This window comes from Lepidochelys kempii, chromosome 8 (genome assembly GCF_965140265.1).
Source record: "Lepidochelys kempii isolate rLepKem1 chromosome 8, rLepKem1.hap2, whole genome shotgun sequence".
NCBI classification, from domain to species: domain Eukaryota; kingdom Metazoa; phylum Chordata; order Testudines; family Cheloniidae; genus Lepidochelys; species Lepidochelys kempii.
Genome location: NC_133263.1, coordinates 70,954,066 through 70,975,619, shown reverse-complemented (window position 1 = coordinate 70,975,619; position 21,554 = coordinate 70,954,066). Strand labels below are relative to the sequence as shown.

Below are 21,554 nucleotides of genomic sequence, written 5' to 3'. Positions count from 1 at the left end.
ATTCATCATAGCTTTCGGCTGGTATCCATTGCAGATGAAAGGCCAAAAGGAACAGCACCATCCTCAGCCTCAAAATACAATGACCAAACAAAAAGTAAAATTGGTAGTGCCGAAACTTGTGGCCTTGGGATGTCTGTGATTGGCAATCTGTAGTTTTATTTTCCTGTGTTATCTTTAATGTCTAATAGCAGCTCTCAACATTTCTCTTGTGTTCCCAGATACTTTTTCATTCAGTTAATGAAAAACTGAAGGTAGAAATGAAAAATATAAGTTTATTTAAAACAACTAGACTTACCATTTAATTTGGAAATCTTAAAATGGCTTGAAATACAATTTCATAAATAGCATGGATTTAAAAAAAAACCAGTCAGGCTGGTAAGAACCTTGTGCACGTTCACAAAACCATGCTGATTGCATTATTTCAGTATTATTACTTTCAAAAGGTAATAAAGTTGCACTGCAAAGATACCTGTACTTCTCAGGTTATTGAAGGCTCCCCTGCGTGGAGTCTCAGGAAGCTCCTGCAACATACACATGTTTCAGTATTATGATGTGTCTTGTCATATGTTAATGCTCTCTTATTTTTATTTCACCACTTTAATGCTTTTGTAATATTTTCATTGTGTTCGGTATTTCTTCTTTTGTACACTTGGCTAAATTGACTCATACTTTAAAAACGTGTTAGAAGTATAATCATAAAAGAGAAATGTTCTTTTAATTTGTTATGAAATATAGCATTAATCATATTTTATGCTGGGATTTTTAATTTTTATTTATTTATTTATTGGGCCAGGTCATCCTGGAAGGGGCTTCCAGAGCTGACCAATGAAAATGGGCAATATTGTCCATTCAGCTGTGAATCACAAGCCTGGTCAATTGCTGTTATCCTTGAGGTTCTTTATGACTTGTAAAAGTTGGCTTTGATTGCTCGGTAAAATTTGCTATGCGCTTGTATTCAAAAAGTACAAATGAAAAGTTTGCTCATACTATAATGAAAATGTTTTGCACAGTTATTTAAATAACTATGGTCTGATTTTTTTCAAAGGTGCTTAGTATCTGTATCTCCCATTTACGGAAGAGGTATTTAAGGGTGCTGTCAGCACTTCTGAAAATGAAGTCATTAGTATGAAAATATATACACACATACACTTGATACAGAAAAACTTATAAAGCAGCAACTTGGAGAATGTACACACATGCATTTAAAATAGCTTTTGATTTGTACACATACTAAATTAAACTATATCCCCGTATAGCAAGATGTTAGAAGAATAGTCTGGTTCCAAATTAGAATATGAATGCCAAGTGGTTCCAAAAATCTGAGTTTAAACTCATGGGGTTCTCTTTTCCATATTTTCTGTTAGTCAATAGATGCTATGCACTCTCATCATGGGGGAGAATAGATTGTACTGTAGGTAGTATGATGTGTTTTCTGCTGCAGTCGTGCATTTCATAGATTGCACTTTCATTAGTGTTTTGTCCCTCTGTGCTGAACTGTGTGACTTTTCCTAACAATTTCTTCTCTTCCATGTTCAATTGAACACTCCATTAAAAAAATAAAGTTTTCACTCTTTACAGATAATGGTAGTAAATTAATATCTTCACAAACTTTAAATGAAATTTGAGGACAGTAATTCTGAGCAATGATGTGGATGTATCCTGTGTGAGATACTTAATAGGTTATTTTTTGTGTTGTGGACCATATGCCAAATTTTATTTCTTTAATTTAATTTGGCTTAAAATAATGTACATCTGTCAACAAATGTGTTCTACCAGTAGGAAACCAGAAGAAACACTTTATCATGCAATGTCCTGTACGTATATCAGGATCCAGGAGCCTACAGAGTTGGGTGCTGGCTTAATGATGAATTTGAAAGAATTGTAATTTTATTTCAGCCCTTGCTTCAAGTAATCTTCTTCACTGGGGGTGAAATTCTGGCTCTACTGAAGTCAACTGAAAAACTCCTTTTGACTTCAGCGGGGTCAGGGTTTCACTCCAGTTGCAGAAAGGGGGCAGTCTGATTCCAAAGTCTCTCGATGTGTTGCTAATAAGAGCAAGGGTACTGACAGCTGCCTGTTGCTTTTCTTCCCTTGAATGTTACTTCCATAAGAGTATTTGTTCTGTAATATATAGACACACAAATAAATACCTTTACCTGATCTCAACCCAACCTTTTCAAAAATTGGGGTGTGTGGGTGGGGTGGGAAATGTATCCATTTGAATCTTCTGCTGGTCCTTAAAGTAATGAATAGACAACAGTTAGATTGACTAGTAATGTCCTCAACATCACAGAAGGAAGTACAGCACTGCGTTGTAGAAGAAATGGACTGACAATACAGATTGAAAATACAAACCTGCCCTACTTATTATTATTCTGCCATTCATATATATTTTACAGTCATGTTTTAAAATTTGCCCAACGCATTTAAAATTTGGTGTTGGCACATACCTACCTACTTCATGAGAATATACAGTTATAGGTATATTTAAGAACAAACTGCTGAGAGAAGCATTTAGGCAAGTGGACTAAAGATAAAAGTCCAGTGCAGTTTTATTTGTGATGGATTTCAGAGATTTATTTTATAGAAGCCAGAGTTTAGTTTTGTTCAGGTTATCATTTAAATTTATGGTACTTCATTGGTTACAGTTGCACTACTCAGATCACTTAGTCATATTCACTTTTTTTAATCTAACCACTGTGTTTTATGTGTGTGACGTGGTAGTTTGGATACATGAGGTAATATCATGCTTTCCCCATACAGAGTTTTTAGTTGAATAGAACTCATAGTTTAGTAATATAGGTCACTCTGTATTATTAGTGTGTTCTTAAATTTTTATATAATTGACTTTCCTTAATATGGGTTCAAATAATTGGAAGTGATGCTTAAAGGAAATTTATCTTGTTCAGATTTTCTTTAGTGCTTCGGTTGTGAGCTGTTTGAAATGGATTCCTTAGGAAACGTTGTCATCTAGCCTGACAGATTTGCATAAGAGATGGGACAAAAACATAAGTTGAAAGGAAAATGATTCATTGTTCTGTTTAAAGAATAGCTAATTCTTTATAACTTTAGTAATCAGGATTTCAAAATTAGGATCCAGATTATTTTGGTTCTTGAGTACAGTTTTTTGACTAACTGTATTTGTTGAAAAGTCAGCAACAACCCAGTAAAGGAAAATTTATATGCCTTCATAAATCAGCATGCCATTTTATGTGTTTCTGTGTGCATTTGAGAAAATTCAGACAGTTTTATTTTTGAAACATTTAATAATGATACATAAGGAACATAAGAAGTTACTGCTTTCCCATAAAATTATGGGTTTATTTCTAGCTTAGCTATTCATTACTGTGGTTAAAATTGGAAAGTGTACAGTGGGTTAACTTGGGTGAGGGGGAGGTGGGATTTATTCATTAAAGCTATCTTGAAATTGGAAAAGTTTGAAGAGCTATGATTGTTATAAATAGATTGGGATTATATTGACTGCAATAACAATCTCTAAATGTAAGAAATATTCGGGAGAAATTTTTGCTTCAAAACTTCCATTTTATCAAGGCTAACTTTAAAAAGTTTTGTGAATTGCACTGTTGACGTGAACATAATACACATTTCTCATTGCTAGTTTATTTTTAACTTAATTAAAATATTTAAAAAGAGAAATTACAGAGATGTACACAGATATATACATTATGCTAATTATGAATTTTGCGAATAGATGCATGTTTAAAATGCTACTTCTGCACTGATTAACTGAATGTAATTCTAGTGACATACCTACTTTTAAGAATAAAGTAGGTAAAATTCTATATTATGGGCTGGTTTTGCCCATGGAAACAAGAAAATTTAGATTTTAAATTACTACTCACCCCTTCTAGCTTTGATCTCAAACACTTTCAATGCTTTTGGTCAGACTGGACAATTTAAGAATAAAGTGAGGAAGTCATAGGCAACATTTCTTGAATTTTCCTCTGAACACATTTAAAATAGCTAGTTTATGACTTACATTTAATTTTGGAGGGTGGAGGGAAGAGAGAAGAACTGTTGATCTAATATTTTATTTTGTATGTTGGGCTTCAGCACCAAGTAAACCTGTATACAACCAAGTTACAAACACCTTTAAAAATAGTTGGCTGTAATTTAGAAATGTTGACTGATCCTGAACCATAGTGATACTAACACCATGGTATAATATACTGTAAAACTTACATGGTCAGTAAAATTCTTATTTTTGTAGGTAAACTGAGTGGGAACTCTGTACCTCTGCCATGTACCAATCTGTTTCTTGGTCTGTATGCTATAGAGCAGAAACTACTAGCATTGCTTCACCAGATCTTTTTTTGTCAATTCAAGTAATGTGCATTATTTCTAATCTGTTTTCATTCATTTAATAGGTTTTTACTGATCAAAAATGGATAATTTTGAGAATCTTTAAAACAAGGACTCATTCTAGTACTGCATGTTGTAATATAAAATGAAAAGACTGAGTCTAGCATAGCAACTACTGAATTTAGAAAAATGTAATTCATTTGTCTGTGAACAGCATAAAATAAAAGTATAACAAAATTGTGTTTTTCTTTCTTTGTCACTGTAGTTCCCCAACAGTAAGTTTTAAATCTTAAACTGTTAATGGCAAATCTTTTTTACAATTGTTGCTGCTGTTTGCAAATCCTGAAATCCTCTTACTTAACAGAAATGAACTGCTTATTGCCATTGTTTAAGCTGAAGATATAAAGCATCATTCTGTAGTTCACTTTTTTCACGCATAGCTAGATATTTATATGCAGCTAATGATGACCTGTGATGCTTATGTGCTTAAGTGCTTTAAGTCTGAATCCAAATATCTAAGATGAAACAACACTATTACAAATTACCAAAAAACAATGAGGATAGCAGTCTGTAACATACCCTGTTGTAAAACTCTTTAATGGACAAATCTTCACCATGTACCTTGCTGTGTGAAGTCTCAAATGGTCAATGAAGTGTTCAACTTCAAGTTCTTTTGCCAAGGAAGAAAATACCCAGTCACATAAGCTTTTGATCTAAGGAAAAGATGATTTCCACTAAAATGAAGTGTAGGAATTGTGTAGTTGGTCGAAACTAATTTCACTTTTGATTTTTAATTCAGATGACCTTCTGAGGTCTTACCCTGAAACTAAGCAAGATTACTATAAGGTAATTAAGCTAAATTGGGAGACAGTTTTCTTTATAATTTATATCATAACTTCTGCTAGAATGTGAGAATCCAGGAAGTATTGTACAAATAGTCAAATCATATTACTGTGTATGAATCGGTGTCCAGTTACAGATAGTTTTTCAAAAGAGCACAATTATTAACTCGTCTTTTTAATATGTAGAAACTTTGGATTCAAATCCTAAATCACAGATAAATAGAAATAAGACTACATGAAACATGTGCCATTGGTTTGTTAGCTTGCATTTCAGCCTTATTTCTGAGCCCATCACAAAGATGGTTTTCCAAAACTTTGTGAGGTAAAAGTCACGATCTCCATTTAGTAAGCTCTAAAAGAGAAGTGGAGAAGCAAAGGCCAGTGGGGAATGGAGCCAGAATCCCTTTTTAAGGTTGATAACCTCACAGTTTTGGTTCCTGATTGAAACTAAATATCAAGAGGACTTTTTTTTTTTTTTGAGTTATCTACGCAGACTTAATTGAATCGCCTTTAGGCATTGTCCAGTAAATGTACTTCCTTTCTTGAATATTTCCCAAACCGTGAACTCTATCCTGATAGAGGCTGTGCAGTGGTTTATTTAACTATACTTCTCAGTTCTTCTAAAAGATAGCACAAATGATCATTTGCTTCCGAGAGTATTTACCTGTCACTTTTTTGGGGGGGTGGAGGGCGGTATAAGGAGACCATGAACATATTACAGCCTGCAAAGGGGTTCTGTGGGGAAACTCTTTTCTTGCTCTTTTTGCAGGATCTGTGGCTAGGCTGAGTAGAATTACTTTTGCAGCACTGAGTGTTTTCAAGATTCCAGTCATCCATTCATAAGTGGTCCCATTCTTACATTATTCCTTGCATGTGACCTCTGTTTAAACTGCAAAGTGATATTTATGAAACACCATTTTCCAACAGATATACTGTAGGTCTGGAGTGAATGCATTAATAAAAAATTATTATATGAAACTGTCAGTACATAGGAATACGTTAAGGCTGCCATAACCTTATTCTTATCCCCATTACTCTTGCCTTTGCAGCATGCTTATATTTTGACTTTACAGTGTATCTGTTAACATTGTTTCACTGCAAAGGTACACAATAAAATATCAATTTTAGTTGATCGGTTTCTATTAAGACAAAGATTTTCACAAGAGAGGGATCTTAGATTTCTCTCAGGGAGAGAAAGCACAGCTAATTACACCTATTGCAGTAGTCAGTGGGTGTGGAGATACACAAAACCTATTTCATCATGGAAAACAAAGTACTAATTCTCGTTTGAGTTTATGGTATAAGTGTGTAATTGCCCATCCCTGCTTTAAATGCTCATGCAAACTTTTTGGTCTGAATCTCACATCTGGGTGGGGAAATTGCATGCTGGGCCATGAATGTAGGGCAGGGGAAGGGGATGAGGTGTGGGAGGGTGTGCGGTGTGCAGGAAGGGGCTCAGGGCAAGGAGTTGGGGCAGAGGAGGGGGTGCAGAGTGCAGGAGGGCGCTCAGGGCAGGAATGCAAGGAGGGGTGCTGAGTGCACTCAGGGCAGGGGGTTGGGGTGCGGCAGGGGGCTCAGGGCAGGGAGTTGGAGTGTGGGGTGCAGGAGGGGTTTGGGCTCTGGCCTGGCGCCGCTTACCTTGAGTGGGTCCAGGGTGGCAGTGGGGCTAAGGCAGGCTCCCTGCCTGCCCTGGTCCTGTGCTGCTCCTGGAAGTGGCCAGCACCATGTCCCTGCAGCCCTTGGGGGAGGGGCAGAGGGTTGTGCATGCTGCCCTTGCCTGCAGGTACCTCCCCCGAAGCTCCCATTGGCTGCGGTTCCCCGTTTCCAGCCAATGGGAGCTGTGGGGGTCAGTGCCTGCAGGCGAGGGCTGAGTGGAGCCCTCTGCCCCCCCCTTCCCTCAGGGGCCGCAGGGACTTTGTGCCGGCCGCTTCTGGGGCGGTGCGGGGCCCGCAGCACCACAGGGGTGGCAATCCCGTAGGCCAGATCCAAAGCCCTGACGGGCCGGATGCAGCCCGCGGGCCATAGTTTGCCCACCCCTGATTTAAAGTGAACAACAGAGTGGCATATTTCACATTGCTTACTAACAGAATATTTAAACCAGGAAGATCTCTGGTGGTAAATTTCATGATTTCACCGATATAAATCTGAAATGTCATTGTGTTGTAATTTTAGGGGTCCTGACCCAAAAAGGAATTGTGGGTGGGGGAGGTCGCAAGGTTATTGTGGGGGGAGGTGCGGTACTGATACTCTTCTGCTGCTGGTGGCAGAGCTGCCTTCAGAGCTGAGCAGCTGGAGAGGGGGAGCTGCTGGCCAGGAGCCCAGCTCTGAAGGCAGAGCCATTCCCAGCAGCAGTGCAGAAGTAAGGGTAGCATGGTATGGTATGCTGCCCAGCTGTGAAGTCCGCGCAGAAGTAAGGGCAGCAAGACTGTGGACACGCCCCCTCACCCCCCCCCCCATAATAACCTTGTGGACCTCCTGCAACTCCCTTTTGGGTCAGGACCCCCAATTTGAGAAACACTGGTCTCCCTCAGTGAAATCTGTATAGTCTAGGATAAAAGTACCCAAAAGACCAGATTTCACGATCCATGATGTGTTTTTCATGGCTGTGAATTTGGTAGGGCCCTACTCATGCCCCATTCTTGTATATTATGCCCTCAGGGGAGGCAGCAGCCATTCTGTTGTGGTTGTTGCCCCACTCTCCCACTTGAATAATCGACGTATAGTTTGAGCTGTTTCTAAAATGCTGTGGGTCTAACCTAACACTAGTTTTCAGTGTAGCTATACTGCCAAAGACCCTTAATGTAGATTCAGCTTATACCAGCAGCAGGAATTGTTTCACTGGTGTAGTTAAACAATCTCCCCAACTGTCATAAGCTATGCCAGCAAAAAGATTCCTGCTGCTATAAGCTGTGCCAATATAAGGATTTTTGCCAACATACCTCTGAGTTCGGAGTGTGATTTCTCCCTCCCGCCACCTCTCCAGTGACGTTGCTCAGCCACTGAAACTTTGTAGAGTTGACCTGGCCTCAGCATTGGGCTCAATCCTTGGGGTTAGGCTGAAAGGCCAACCCTGAAGATGTGCTTTTTGACATGGAGACTGTTTTAACAGCACAGTAGACCTAAATATATGTAATAGTAGATCTCAAAGTACAGGTACCCCTCCAAAGAAGGTATCCTTACCCACATTTTACAGATAGTGGTAATGCTTGCAGGGTTTTGTTTTTTGTTGGGGGGGGGGTTGTTAGTATACCCTAAAATTGTGGCCTTCACATTGAAACACAGACATGGGAATGGATTGTATTCCCCTTCATGTCCTATAAGGGAAATTTCATACTGTGGAGAGTTTTGACTTATGTAGAGCCTGCCTCAATATCTCATGTTTTTTATTTGGACTCTTCCCCTTCACTGTGAATTCATAAAGGTGATTTTTTTTTAAATCCTTTCTAACTGTGTTGAAGCAATTGATTTAAGCAAACTGAGTTTGCCCTTCTAATGTACAAAGTGTCACTAATGGAGCAGATAGAAACTGGAATTCCTTTTCCTTGGGAAATTCTGAAATTTCAGAAACAATATTTCTAAATTGGAATGAAATCTCAAAGTTTTGTTTTGAAAAAGTCAGTGACGCTGTTAGACCTTTCTGAAACTTTTCTTGAGTCTCCCTGTGTTACCCTAGACTCTCAACAGGTGGGCAGGGAAACCTTGCCTAGTTCTTATCAGGTATTCACAAAATTGTCACAGTCCAGTGGAATGCTTACCCTTTTAAATATCTACCATCAGAACACTGTCTATCCAGCTCTTGTCATCAAGTTATTGTAGACTATATCTTGACTAACATCAGTACTCCTAAACCTTTTGCAAGCTTCTAGCAATCTGAAAATACGTGCCTGAAAAATCTGGCATAGTCAATAGCTGTTAATCAACTATTCTATTTTGAAGTGTTTACCTATTACCTTAATAGTATTTGATAAAAGTACTTGGCTCAGATGGAGCAAAGAGGGGAACTAGGGTCAGACTAAAGATCATTTTTGTATAGTCCAGCTCCTGCTAAGTTTGTAATAAATATCAAAATACTTGCTAGCTTTAGTATTGAGCAATTTTGTGCACATAACTCTTCTAACAAATGTGTTTTGACAAGTTAAAAAAAATGACCTTTCTCATCATTGTTTCCTATTGTCTAGCCTCTGCTGGAGGGATAGCTGGGTGGTTTGAGCCTCCTTAACCCAGGGTTGTGAGTTCAATCCTTGAGGGGGCCATTTAGGGATCTGGGGCAAAAATTGGGGATTGGTCCTGCGCAGGGGGTTGGACTAGGTGACCTTCTGAGGTCCCTTCCAACCCTGATATTCTATGATCCTCCAGGTTGCACGTTGTCCTTTGGTGCCAGGTTAGCTGAGGGTGTTTTCCCTTTTGTTTGTATTGCATTAGTACTTGGCATCCCTTCCCTTCCTTTACGTCCCCGGCTGGGTTGCCTGGCGGAAAGGGAGGGGTTCTCCCCTGCCCTCTGGAACGAACGCAACAGGTGCCCGGTCCGGTTGGAGGCCAGGGCGTCTGCACCAGCACTGTGGTTTCCCCACTAGCTTTTACCCTTGGGGGCGGTTCTACGCGGGGGCGGTGCAGGAGAGTTTTCTCCCACGGTGGGGGAGGACTGGTTCCCTCCCTCCCGTCCTATCAGGTTACAGGCTTTGCCCCCCCAGCGGCGGCCTCTGGTACACATTTGCCCCTGCGGCCAGCAGCCCGGCGTTCCCGCCTCCCCGGGCGTGGGGTGGGAGCTGGCCTGGGCTCGGGTAAGCCGCGCTGCTCTGCACCCTTCGCCGCAAGCTGCCCTGGGCTGGCTGCTGGGGAAGTCCTAGCGCCGCACCTCGAGGCTCCTTGCGGCCCCAGCGGCCGAGCGGGGCAGTGCATCTCCGGCTGGAATGCGGCTCTGCCGGCTCAGGCCACGCCCTGGGGCCCCTCGTCTGTCCTCCCCAGGCGGGCGGTGCCAGTCTGCAGGCCGCGGCATCCGAGAGGAGAGACGCAGCCGGGCAGGGGCAGGGGTAAGAGACGCGGTGCGCGGGGACAGCCCCGGGCAGGAGAGGGGCTGGTGGCAACCCCGAAGGTTAGTGCCAGTCCAGCCCCCTGGGGGGCTGCTAAGGACCCAGTGGGGTGGGTCTATCTGTCCATCCCCCACGGCTATGGTATCTGAGGGCTGCTGAAGCGTTAAACAGCAGCACGGATCTGAGTGGGGAGCGGTCCAGTTCATCCCTCTGGCTTCGCATCCAGACCGGCCGGTGTGAACGCAAGCCCATGAACCAGTGTAGGTCTGAGCACCCGTTGTGTGTTTGGGCAGCAGCAGCGGGCTGGGTGCTTGTCAGCCAGAGACGCATTTCGCTGCAATGAACCTGAGCTGCCTTTCAGATCTGTGAGGAAATCAGGTGAAGCTTGCCCTGTTTAAACCTCGAGGATGGAGCTTGTGGGCTTTTCCTTTGAATGCTTGAGAGCTCTATCCTTGGAGGTCCTGAGTGGCTCTTGGAAGGTGAGGGCGCTCCTTACTCCTTGACTTTAGTGGGATTTGAGTGTGCCTGATACCTCAGAATCACGGCCTGTACTCACTAAGTTAAAATTGAAGTATGTGGGTGGGTTGGTTGAGTCTCCAGAGGTTTGTATCAAAGTGCAGTTGTGTGCATCCGTGATCAAAGGAATAAACTCTTCTCAGCGTGGCAAAGTCCACTTCTAATGGAGTTAAAGAAATTAATTTTAAAACACTACTTGGATGTAAGGTACAGGTGCTTCAGGCTAATTATAACTTCTATATTGTTCACTTTAGTAACAAGGCAAGTTCAAGGACACAACAGAACGGGCAAGCAAACTTGCTGATAGCAAATGGGAAAATCATTGTGGGAGCAATGCTGAGAGGGGAAAACTGGGCTTCTGAACAACTTTGGTTGTTGGTGGATTGACCCTAAGAGCTGTTTTGACACTGTCTCTTCATGGGTCACTTGCAGTTTTGCAAATCTATGCATAGCTCTGTTTCTAACCTGGAAAACGATCCCCCAATCCTCGCCTACAGACAGCCCCCCAACCTGAAGCAAATACTCACCAGCAACTACACACCACACCACAGAAACACTAGCTCAGGAACCAACCCCTGTAACAAACCCTGTTGCCTTCTCTGTCTCCATATCTACTCTAGCGAAACCATCATATCCAGCCACACCATCAGAGGCTCATTTACCTGCACATCTACTAACGTGATATGTGCCAGCAATGCCCCTCTGCCATGTACATTGGCCAAACTGGACAGTCTCTACATAAAAGGATAAATGGACACAAATGAGACATCAGGAATGGTAACATACAAAAGCCAGTAGAACACTTCAATCTCCCTGGACACTCTACAACAGATTTAAAAGTAGCCATTCTTCAACAAACAAAGTTCAAAAACAGACTTCAAAGAGAAACTGCTGAGCTATAATTCTTTTGCAAACTTAACAGCATCAATTTGGGTTTGAATAGGGATTGGGAGTGGTTGGCTCACTACAAAAGCAATTTCCCCTCTCTTGGTATTGACACCTCCTCATCAGTTATTGGGAGTGGACCACATCCACCCTGACCTAATTGGCCTTCAACACTGGTTCTCCACTTGTAAGTTAACTACCTTTTCTTCACGTGCCAAATATATTTATGCCTGTTTCTGTAATTTTCACTCCATGCATCTGCAGAAGCGGGTTTTTAACCCACGAAAGCTTATGCCCGAATAAACCTATTAGTCTTTAAGGTGCCACCGGACTCCTTGTTGTTTTTGTGGATACAGACTAGCATGGCTACCCCTCTGATACTCTGTTTCTTTTGAAAGGTAAAAATGGAGAGGGCTTGTGGCAGGGATGCCATTTCAGATTTGGGTGGAGGAAGACTTTAACCATGATTCCAGGGCATATTTAGGCACTTGAAAACTCTAGTTTTTTGGCAGATAACTTAGCAGTTAGTTGACAGGAGCACTGTATCTAATTCCTATATAAACAAAAGAAAATTAAATATTAGACCCACTCAGCTCTAATACTACCATCTAATACTGACATCTTGTGGCAAGTCACTTAAGGGACAATGGTTAGGTTTAAAATTTTAATGTATATTCTTACTTTGTTAATAACTCTGGGGGGAGAGAGAGGCCCCATCAGGACTCCTTGGCTCTATCTCAGCTCTGGTAGGGGAGTTGGGTCTAGTGAGTTACAGAACAGATAATCATCAAGTGATTCATCCCCTGTTGCCCATGCCCAGCTTCTGGCAAACAGAGGCTAGGGACACGCAAAACATGGTGTTGCATCCCTGCCCACAGGCTAATAGCCATTGATGGACCTATCCTCCATGAACTTATCTGGTTCTTATTGGAACCCTGTTATAGTTTTGGCCTTCACAACATCCCCTGGCAACAACCTGTGGAGCTTTACTGCGAAAAAATATTTTTTGTTTTAAATCTGCTGCCTATTAATTTCATTGGGTGACCCCTGGTTTTTGGGTTATGTGACGGAGTAAATAACATTTCCCTACTCAATTTTTCCATTCCATTCATGATTTTATAGACCTCTATCATATCCCCCTCCTTAGTCATCTCTTTTCCAAGCTGAAAAGTCCCAGTCTATTTAATCTCTACTCATGCAGAAGGTGTTATGTACCCCTAATCATTTGTGTTGCCCTTCTCTGTACCTTTTCCAAATCCAATATATCTTCTTTTGAGATGAGGTGACCAAGTCTGCATGCAGTATTCAATATGTTGGTGTACCATGGTTTTATATAGACGCATTATATGATATTTTCTGTCTTATTATCTGTCCCTTTCCTAATGATTCCCAATATTCTGTTAGCTTTTTTGATTGCCACTGCACATTGAGCAGATGTTTTCAGAGAACTATCCACAGTGACTCCAAGATCTCTTTCTTGAGTAGTAACAGCTAATTTAGACCCCATCATTTTATATGTATAGTTGGGATTATGTTTTCCAATGTGCATTACTTTGCATTTATCAACATTGAATTTCATCTGCCATTGTGTTGCCCAGTCACCCAGTTGTGTGAGGTCCCTTTGTAACTCTTTGCAGTCAATTTTGGATTAAACTATTTTGAGTAATTTTTTATCATCTGCACATTTTGCCAATTCACTGTTTACTCCTTTTTCCAGATCATTTATGAATAGGGTGACCAGATGTCCCGTTTTTAAAGGGACAGTCCCATATTTAAGCCCTCCTGTAGGTGTCCCAACTTTTTCTTAAAAACAGGCAACTTGTCCCATATTTACTGTCTTCCTCCCCCTCCCCCCAATCAGTACTGGAGCATCCTGCTGCTGGCAGGGCCGGTGTAACCACTAGGTGAACTAGGTGGCTGCCTAGGGCCCCAAGATTTGGGGGCGCCAAAAAGCGGTGCCCCCCAATATTTTTTTACACTATTGCTCCAGGCGGGGGGATGCTGTGGTTGGCAGTGGCAGGGGAAACAGTGCAGCCAGCAGCGCCTCCCCCTGCTCCCGGGGGGCTGCCAGCCAGGGTGGCACAGCCAGAAACACACCAACACCTTCCTGCCTCCCAGAGAGACTGATGCAGTCTGGCGCTGCAGCTCCTACTTTGAGCCAGCCTCTCCCTCCCCACTCCCCAGCCCTCTTCACCCCCGGGCCCGAGCAGCGCCCAGCCCAGGACTCACCACTCTGTGTCTCTGCCCAGGCTCAGAGCAGCCCCCACTCCAGCCATGCCCCGACAGGGGAAGCAGCCCGCTGGTAGTGCTCCCCCTGCCACAGGGGAGCCAGCCCCTCTGCCCTGCGCCTTGCAGCCAGGGGGGACTTTTGAGCGATGAGATGGCTGAGTCGCCAGCTGGCTTTTTCTCTCTTGGGGATCTTGTAGATCGCTGCTCTCCTCTTCTTCCTGGGGGCGAGGAGGAGACTAGAGGTGGCAGGACCCGAAGGGCAGACACCAAAGGTAACGAGCACCCGCTTCTCTTCAGGGACTGGTGGCTGGGGTCCAGCCCGGAACGGCGCAAGGGGGCTTTGTAAGAGCAGTGTGGCGTGTCCAGCTGTCCCGCAGGCTAGAGCCCCTGCAAGTGGCCGCAGGGAAATGCCCCGAGCACACGTGCAGCTTTGAGAACATTCACATGTGGGAGAACCACTTCGTTCGGTACCCTCCCTCCCCCTGTGCTCATGCTGTATGCCAGGCTTGGGGAACTGGGTGCCAACTTCTTTGCAACAGTTTCCCAGTGAAGTCCTTTAGGCTCTTACTTCCCTTAGAGAAGGCAACCAAACCAGGGCATGATGCAACTGAGAGCATCATCACCAGTGGCTTACATCTATCCATTAAACTCCTACCACCATCTCTTCCTGCCCAAAGGAGCTGGAGGAGCGAACAGGATTGCATGGTAGCCCAGCCATAGACGAAAGGCAAGCAGCGTTTGCTGTGATAGGACTGGAGATTAGCTCACTGGTTTCCTTGCAATCTGCAGGAGTTTTGCCTGAATAAGACCTGAAGTGCTCAGCATCTCTGAAAATCAGGCCCAGAATGACACTGACGCCTCTGCCCTGGGCCAGAGCTTTCTGAGTAAGGGGCTTCAGCAGCGATTGGCGTGGGGCAGAGTAAAGCAACCAGGACGGTCATGATGGAGGCTGGAACTCTGTCCTCGCCTCACACCCATGGGAAGACAGGCCTTCAGATACCGCTCCCACCTGCATTGCACTTTCCAGCCCAGGAGCAAGGAACCATTTTACACTTTAGCGCTGTGGGGAGCTGAAGCCCAGAACGGGGAAGTCACTTGCCTGAAGTCATCCAGTGAGTTGGTGCCATGGTGGAGAATAGAAGCCAGATCCCAACCCCCAGCTCTGTGCTCTGACCCCCAAAACAGTCCTTTCCAGATCCAGTGGGAGGCGGGGGGGGGGAGGGACTCTAGCCACGTGCAGGAGACCCAAGGCCATTTATTTTCATTAAATATGTAGACTAAATAATTAAATTAATTTTCAAGCCGAACGTGTATTAATTTCTAAAGAACAATGCCACATTATGCAGTATTCATTTTTGAAAGTTTATAATAAGTGATGATCTGGGAGGTGCAAGGTGGAAGTTTCACCTAGGGCGCAAAATATCCTTGCACCGGCCCTGACCACAGGAAGGGAACCTCACGGGACAGGAGACCCTAGAAAGGGGATAACTGTTGGGGGATAAAGGGGACTACACTGTGGCGCCGTAAATAAAAGCACAAGGGTGAAACACTGGAAGAAGGTGTGAGGAAGCTTATTTTGCCAGCCTGGGCACAGGGAAGAGAAGGAGGAAACCTGTGCAGACCCTGTGACAAGAATTCACATTTTCTAATAAAAAGCAGTTCTAGAGAGCAGGTAAGACATTGTAGTCTGGAGAAGCATTACTGGCACCTGAGAGATGTTCTACCAATAAAATAAAAACCAGCAGGATCTTATTAAAGGGAAAAGGGCAAAATGCCACAATTATTTGGAATACAGAAAGAATCCATAGTAAGCAGTTAATTATAGCTATAACATTTCATTCAATCTCATATTTATTCACACATTCATTCATACAAAAACACACACAGACACAGAGGTTCTGCAAGGTTGTTATCATAGTTACCAGCCTTAGAGTTGCTAATGCCAAGCCACTGGTCAGGTGGTCAGGACATGAGGAGGGAGCAGGGCCTCGTTAGATGCTCATCTGATGCTCCTGGAAGTTGGTTTGCAGAATCAGACCCCAAAGTTCTCACTTTCTAGAGTCCATTTTTATAGGAATTTCTTCCTATGCCAGTCTATGGGAATTGCTTCATCATGCTGTTGCTGAATCAATCAGCAGATGGCACATTCCTGACGGCTCCGTGCTGCTAGATGTTATCTTGTTCTTTGGTTCTCCCATTCTTGAGGCTGTTGGGTGGATTCCAGTCTGCCCTCTGGGGGTCCTCTGGTTATTTCCACTTGATGCCTTCTTCAGCCGATGGACACTGGATTCTTAGGCTGGCACCTCCCTGATCATTCAGTTATTATCCACACCAAGCATCCATCCACATACATCCTCTATCTCTATTTTAATCACAATTGTTAATACAACAAAAGGGCGGGGAGTCTCTGGGTGCTGTTTCTGTTGTTAGAGTATTGCTTTGAGTCTCTCTCTCTGTGAATTGCTTTGAGAACAGACTCGGTCTTAGAATGTACTAACGCAATTAGCAGCTTGCAAGTTTCACACATAGAGGGAGAGAAACAGTACCAAAAACCAAGAGACCTCTTAATTAGTAATAGCCTGGAATTTAAATTATGGGGAATCAAACTCATTTGTGATTTTAATACAGAACTTCTTTAATATGATCCAACAGAGAGATTTAAAATTTGCAGGTTGAATCTAGAACAGAGGTGAAATTGAGCAGGACTCTGGTATTTGGAAACCTGGGAGGAACATCAGCATATGTTCTTCTAATTTTTTGGGAAGAGGAAGGATAAGGTAATCTAGAGCTAGTGAAATACATTTGAGAATGAAGATCTTAGGCTGCCAGGAGAGACATAGTGGGAAGAAAAGCAAGGGAGACAAAATTTGACAAACTGTGTTCTTATACAGCTGCCATCATAAACTAAATAGGCCCATTTAAATTGTGGTGGACAGTATCCTAGAGAAATGGAGCCTTAAAGAAAAGAGCATTAATAAATCATTTATATTTTTTAATTAAGTACAAACACTGTCTTAAATTCCCTAATAATTTTAGACACTGAGACAATAATTGGATCGGGAGTTTCAGGACTGTGGTAACAATATGCAGATCTGTGAATATAGAATCTTATATTACTCTTCAGTAACTGGTCATGCTATCTGTTGTTTTAGTGCACAACAACATGCTCGATAGGATCATTATACCTTTGTTTTAAAATTTCTGCTCCTATGAACCATGAATAAAATACTGCAGCCAATGTTTGTTTTGCAGAGAATGCATGCACATACAATTTAAATTACTTAGCACTGTGAGCAGATTTTATTTTTTAATTCAATTTTCTCTTGAGATAATATCTTCCCAAAATTGAGAAGGGAAGGAAACAGTCTTTTCAAAGACACTGTGGTCTGCGTTGGAATTAAGCTGTTACACTACTTGATGTTTTGTTATCTGCTCCCCTGGTGGGGCTGATTTAACTACAAGTGTGTCCTTTTTTCTTTAAAACCATTTAACTTAGGACTGCTTACAGAATATTGGTTGGTTTGTTTTTTCTGTAGACTATGTCTCTGATCAAACTGATGGACCAATTATAGTATTCAGTGGTTGTTTGAGAAAGTGGATGTAGACTGAAGAATGTTACCAGGCCTACTTTAGAAATGAGATATCTAGTTGGTGTAAAGGTCTTGCTTCAACAAGTTTATATTCATATTATTATTGTAATTATATTCCTTTCTAGAATAATGATTTTCATCTTTTAAAAATATTGTCCTATATAAATCACATCTTGTGAGTTGGAAGTGTTTCCAGGTTTGTCCTATTTAGGTATGATCAGAAGTCTGAACCCACCTAGGAGTGAACAATTGATAAAATTTTATTATGTTGGGTTTTTTGCTTAATATGAAACTCTTAACGACTTCCAATAAAAGCAAGTGGACCAGACCCTACATGTCATGCACATGCAAAATTCCTATGGATTTCAGTTCGACTATTGGTGTGCAAGTAGATTTTCAGCAAGTACCTGTGGGGTTTTTTTTAATTATTTGCTTCTTCCCTACAGATGGAAGACTGGATTTACTGTCTCTTTCTTTTTTGTGCGGTGTTTTCTGCAAGGGTCCTTGGTTTTCCACATGGAAAAATCAGCCCAGCTTGTGATTCCATGTTACCTAGTCATGGTAACTCTGTTTCACAAACTACCTCAGCACCTTACAGGATCTCCATATCCAGCACTTCATTTGACCCAGGAAACAAGATCACAGGTAAATTAGAACTTTGAATAATTTGGAGTGTCTGGATGGAATGTAAATGAATGTAAAATTTTTAAAGAAATATCAAAGAGGCTCATTATTTTAGCTCACTGATTGTGGCCATTTCAGTTGTATTACATTGCACTGTGCAGAACCAGAATACCATTATGGTTTTTACAGTGTCTTGTGCTCTCCCCCAGCAGTCGAGCCTTCAGAATTCCAACAACATGGGACAAGACTGAGCCCTGTTCACAGGGGAGAAACCTCCTACAAGCCTCTAGTTCATCTTTGTTTGATTTAGCCATGTGTCCTATTTTATTGATTTGGTTTTAGATATGTTTAAAATGTGCCTTGCATGGTCTTCAGGTGCTTTTACTTTAGTTATGTAAATACACATAGCTCTCTCTCTCTGCCTTTAGATATCTTCTTTGTTCTTTGTATTTATAGATCACAAAATTACAAACATTCCGCTTGCAGGAAATCTGCTGTTGTATGTAACTGATAATACAGAATTAAGGGGTCGAATCCTCAGTCTGCAATTCTTATTTTCTTCATTATCAAGGTTCATATGTTCAGAATGCAATACACATTTTCACAAACAATACACAATTCTGCTAGCATCAAACCATCCCTCTCTCTGGTAAGAGGTATGGAAGCAAGCCATACTATTTCTTAGGTTATTCTTAGTGATACGAAGCTGAATGATGCTATAACTGGTTATTACTTTCACTGTCTTATCTTGTATGCGGTGCTGTTGTAGCTATGTCAGTTCCAGGATATTAGAGAGACAAGGTTGGTGAGGTAATATCTTTGGACCAATTTCTGTTGGTGAGAGAGATAAGCTTTTGAGTTTATACCAAGGTCTTCTTCAGGTCATCATTCTTACTAGACAATCTCATGAAAGAGAGTGAGTGACAGTAGCTAATATTTAAATTAACTATTTTAAGTAACTTCCATATCTTTTTCCCTCAGTGACTCTACAAGCAATTGACAATTCCAATTTTAAAGGATTTTTACTGCAGGCCCGAGCAGTCAGAGGAGATGGTATTGTTGGTACTTTTCAAATCATAGATCCAAACACGCAAGGTATTTTATGTAACCAAATTCAGGTATGCGGTCACATTTTAAACTAGTTTGTTGAACTCATAAGTTATTTTCCTTGCATTGTGTAAAAGATATGATAAATATTGTCTTTTTGCATTACAGGTAACACTAAATGTGATCTGGAGGCAGCTTCATGCTTTCTAAAGTGTTTAATTCTGCTAAATCACTTTAAAAATAAAAGATGTATACTAGTTTTTCTGTGATGTAGACTAATGCCTGTGAGAGTAGTAACAAATAGGGCTGGTTGGAAAAGGTAACAGTTTTTGTGGGAAATACTTTTTAATCGTTTTCAAAATATTTCAAAATTTTAAAACAGAAATTTCAGCTTTTGAAAAGCAGAAAAGTTTCTGGGTTTGAGTGCTCCCCCACCCCCTTTTTTGTTTCCCCTATAAGAGGAAAAAAGGGGACACGGGAGAAAACAAACTAACAAAAAAAAAACTGATTGGGGGGGTTGAAAATGAAACCAAAGTAAAAAATTATTTGATTTAAAACACAACTAATTTTTTTTCATCAAATTCTTTTGGAATTTGCCTTTGAAAAGCCTTTTGTCATTGTTGAAAAAACTTGACCCATGGAGTTTTTCAGGAATAATTACTCCATGTGTAGACAAGCCCTGAGAACTGCATCCTGGGCATCCAGATTTGTGTGTAAGTGATTTCTGCATCAAATGTGCCTAGTTTGTTCTAACGGCCAGCTTTGCAAATCATCTGGGCCCAGAGAGCCAAGTGGAGTGGGTTTTTTTATGTCCTGCTTCAGAGTGAGTGTAAACAATTGCATATTAAAATCATGTGTGTTTTTTCCTATTTCTGTGAAAAAGCACAATTACTAGGTATGTAGCTAGTCTTGTTTTCTAGCACTTTGAATCTGGACAGAGGCCACAGTACTTCTTTGACCTTAGGTACCAGGCCTAGGTCTTACATCATTAATGGAAAATGTATGCCTGTGATTCCACCTGCTAATCTTTGATTTCAGGCAATTGCAGTTGAAAGCGTTTAAAGATTATCTTCGAGGAGAAGGCAGTTTGGGTTAGATATTTTTACTGTCAAGGGAGGAGATAAATGTTTGGAAGCCACTGTAGGATTCTTGCCCCTCTGGCCACTGGACAGGGGACTTTGTATTTTACTTTCCAGCCCAATAGCTGCTGGTCACTCAGCAATATAATGGTATCAGAGGAAACTGCCTGCCCTCTCATTTCCAGGGTGATTTAAATTATCTTTGCTGCTGTTGATGCCTGGGAAGAACATTGTACTGTTCAAAGGGAATAGTTGGCTCAGAATGAAAGTATGAGTGGAAGCTCTAAAAGTCAGCCAGCTTGAACCAGTTAATATCCTGGATCACTGCTTCAATGAGAGGAGGACCTCATGATATTTCAGGGGGAAAAGTACATTACTTTCTTTCATTCGAGCATTCGGCTTGGTTTTTAATTGCAGAATTCTGCAATGAGTCACACAAATCGCAACAGCAAGCAAAATGTAACAGCAATTTGGGTAGCACCACCAGGCACAGGAAATGTACAATTCAGGTACGTTTTTGATTCCTAATATACTAACATTTCATAAAGAAATTAATTTGCAGAAGGAATAAAATCTGTTAAATTTTGCAAAGGACTTATCCTTAGCAATATTGTAATGACAGTGATTTGAGATTTTCCCATAATTTTTAGTACCTCCCTGGCCTTTGTTTCATTTCTAATACTTTTAAGATATGCTGGCAAGATGAGGTTTCATGTTTAGTTTTGTCTTATCATAAGTAGTTACTGAACAGTGCTTTCCCAAACAATGGACACCCTTAAGGTTAAATCCCACTTCCATCTCTAAAGGTAAATGCCTTTATCTATTTGAAAAAGTCAGGATTGATTACTGCCAGCAAGATGTCTGATATATTTAGAAACGTTACTGGTGCCTTATCAGAACATTTCCCAAAATAATGCCTCAAAACGATGCGTGTGGTGTTTGTTTTGTTTCTAGAGCAACTGTCGTTCAGAGTTTGAGTGTTTTCTGGGCTGATGTCAGAAGTCAAACTCTTGTGTCTTCCAGCTCCCCCGTTGACTCAGTAAGTTGTTTCATTTTGATATGATTGTGAATATATTGTTTCACAAATATACATAATAGTGAGTCAAATGAATGAATTTGGGGCAATTTTTCCAGGAAACTTTTGGTGAGAGGTTTATTAGAGCTAAACTCCTAAGATTATTATGTTTTCTAATCAAATGAACTAAATTTAAACTTAGATGTTTAATTTGCTTTTAGTCCATTTTAAATACCTTTATGATAGTGATGGTGATTTCACTTAATTGTAAATATAACTATTGTAGCTGTTGCCTCTTGGGCAAAATCTGCAATAGCTGGTCTTAGAATAGCAAAGAAGGGGAATAGAAAAGATGTTGTAGGCCAGGATTGAGG

At 41.4% G+C, this 21,554-nt stretch overlaps 2 protein-coding genes across 16 annotated transcripts in view; both read left to right on the top strand.

The window, feature by feature from the left end:
* AGL (amylo-alpha-1,6-glucosidase and 4-alpha-glucanotransferase) overlaps nucleotides 1-4,560 on the top strand; it is a 57,003-nt gene extending 52,443 nt beyond the window's left edge. The window contains exon 33 of one of the 2 annotated variants that reach the window (XR_012160376.1): nucleotides 794-880. Coding sequence is in view for 1 of the 2 variants with exons in the window: in XM_073356929.1 (XP_073213030.1) it covers nucleotides 794-911 (118 nt within the window). In the remaining variant the exon portion in view is untranslated. Of the gene's footprint in view, nucleotides 1-793 lie in introns of both variants that reach the window. The other variant, XM_073356929.1, reaches the window with a different exon arrangement.
* A 5,443-nt stretch (nucleotides 4,561-10,003) lies between these two features.
* The window catches only part of LOC140916036 (putative ferric-chelate reductase 1), a 71,851-nt gene continuing 60,300 nt past the window's right edge, over nucleotides 10,004-21,554 (top strand). For 12 of the 14 annotated variants that reach the window (XR_012160382.1, XR_012160384.1, XR_012160385.1 and 9 more), the window contains exons 1-5: nucleotides 10,004-10,195; nucleotides 17,862-18,060; nucleotides 19,021-19,157; nucleotides 20,583-20,674; nucleotides 21,120-21,204. Coding sequence is in view for 4 of the 14 variants with exons in the window: in XM_073356931.1 (XP_073213032.1) it covers nucleotides 10,076-10,195; nucleotides 17,862-18,060; nucleotides 19,021-19,157; nucleotides 20,583-20,674; nucleotides 21,120-21,204 (633 nt within the window). In the remaining 10 variants the exon portion in view is untranslated. The remainder of the gene's footprint in view (nucleotides 10,196-17,861; nucleotides 18,061-19,020; nucleotides 19,158-20,582; nucleotides 20,675-21,119; nucleotides 21,205-21,554) is intronic. The other 2 variants (XR_012160386.1, XM_073356932.1) reach the window with 1 other exon arrangement.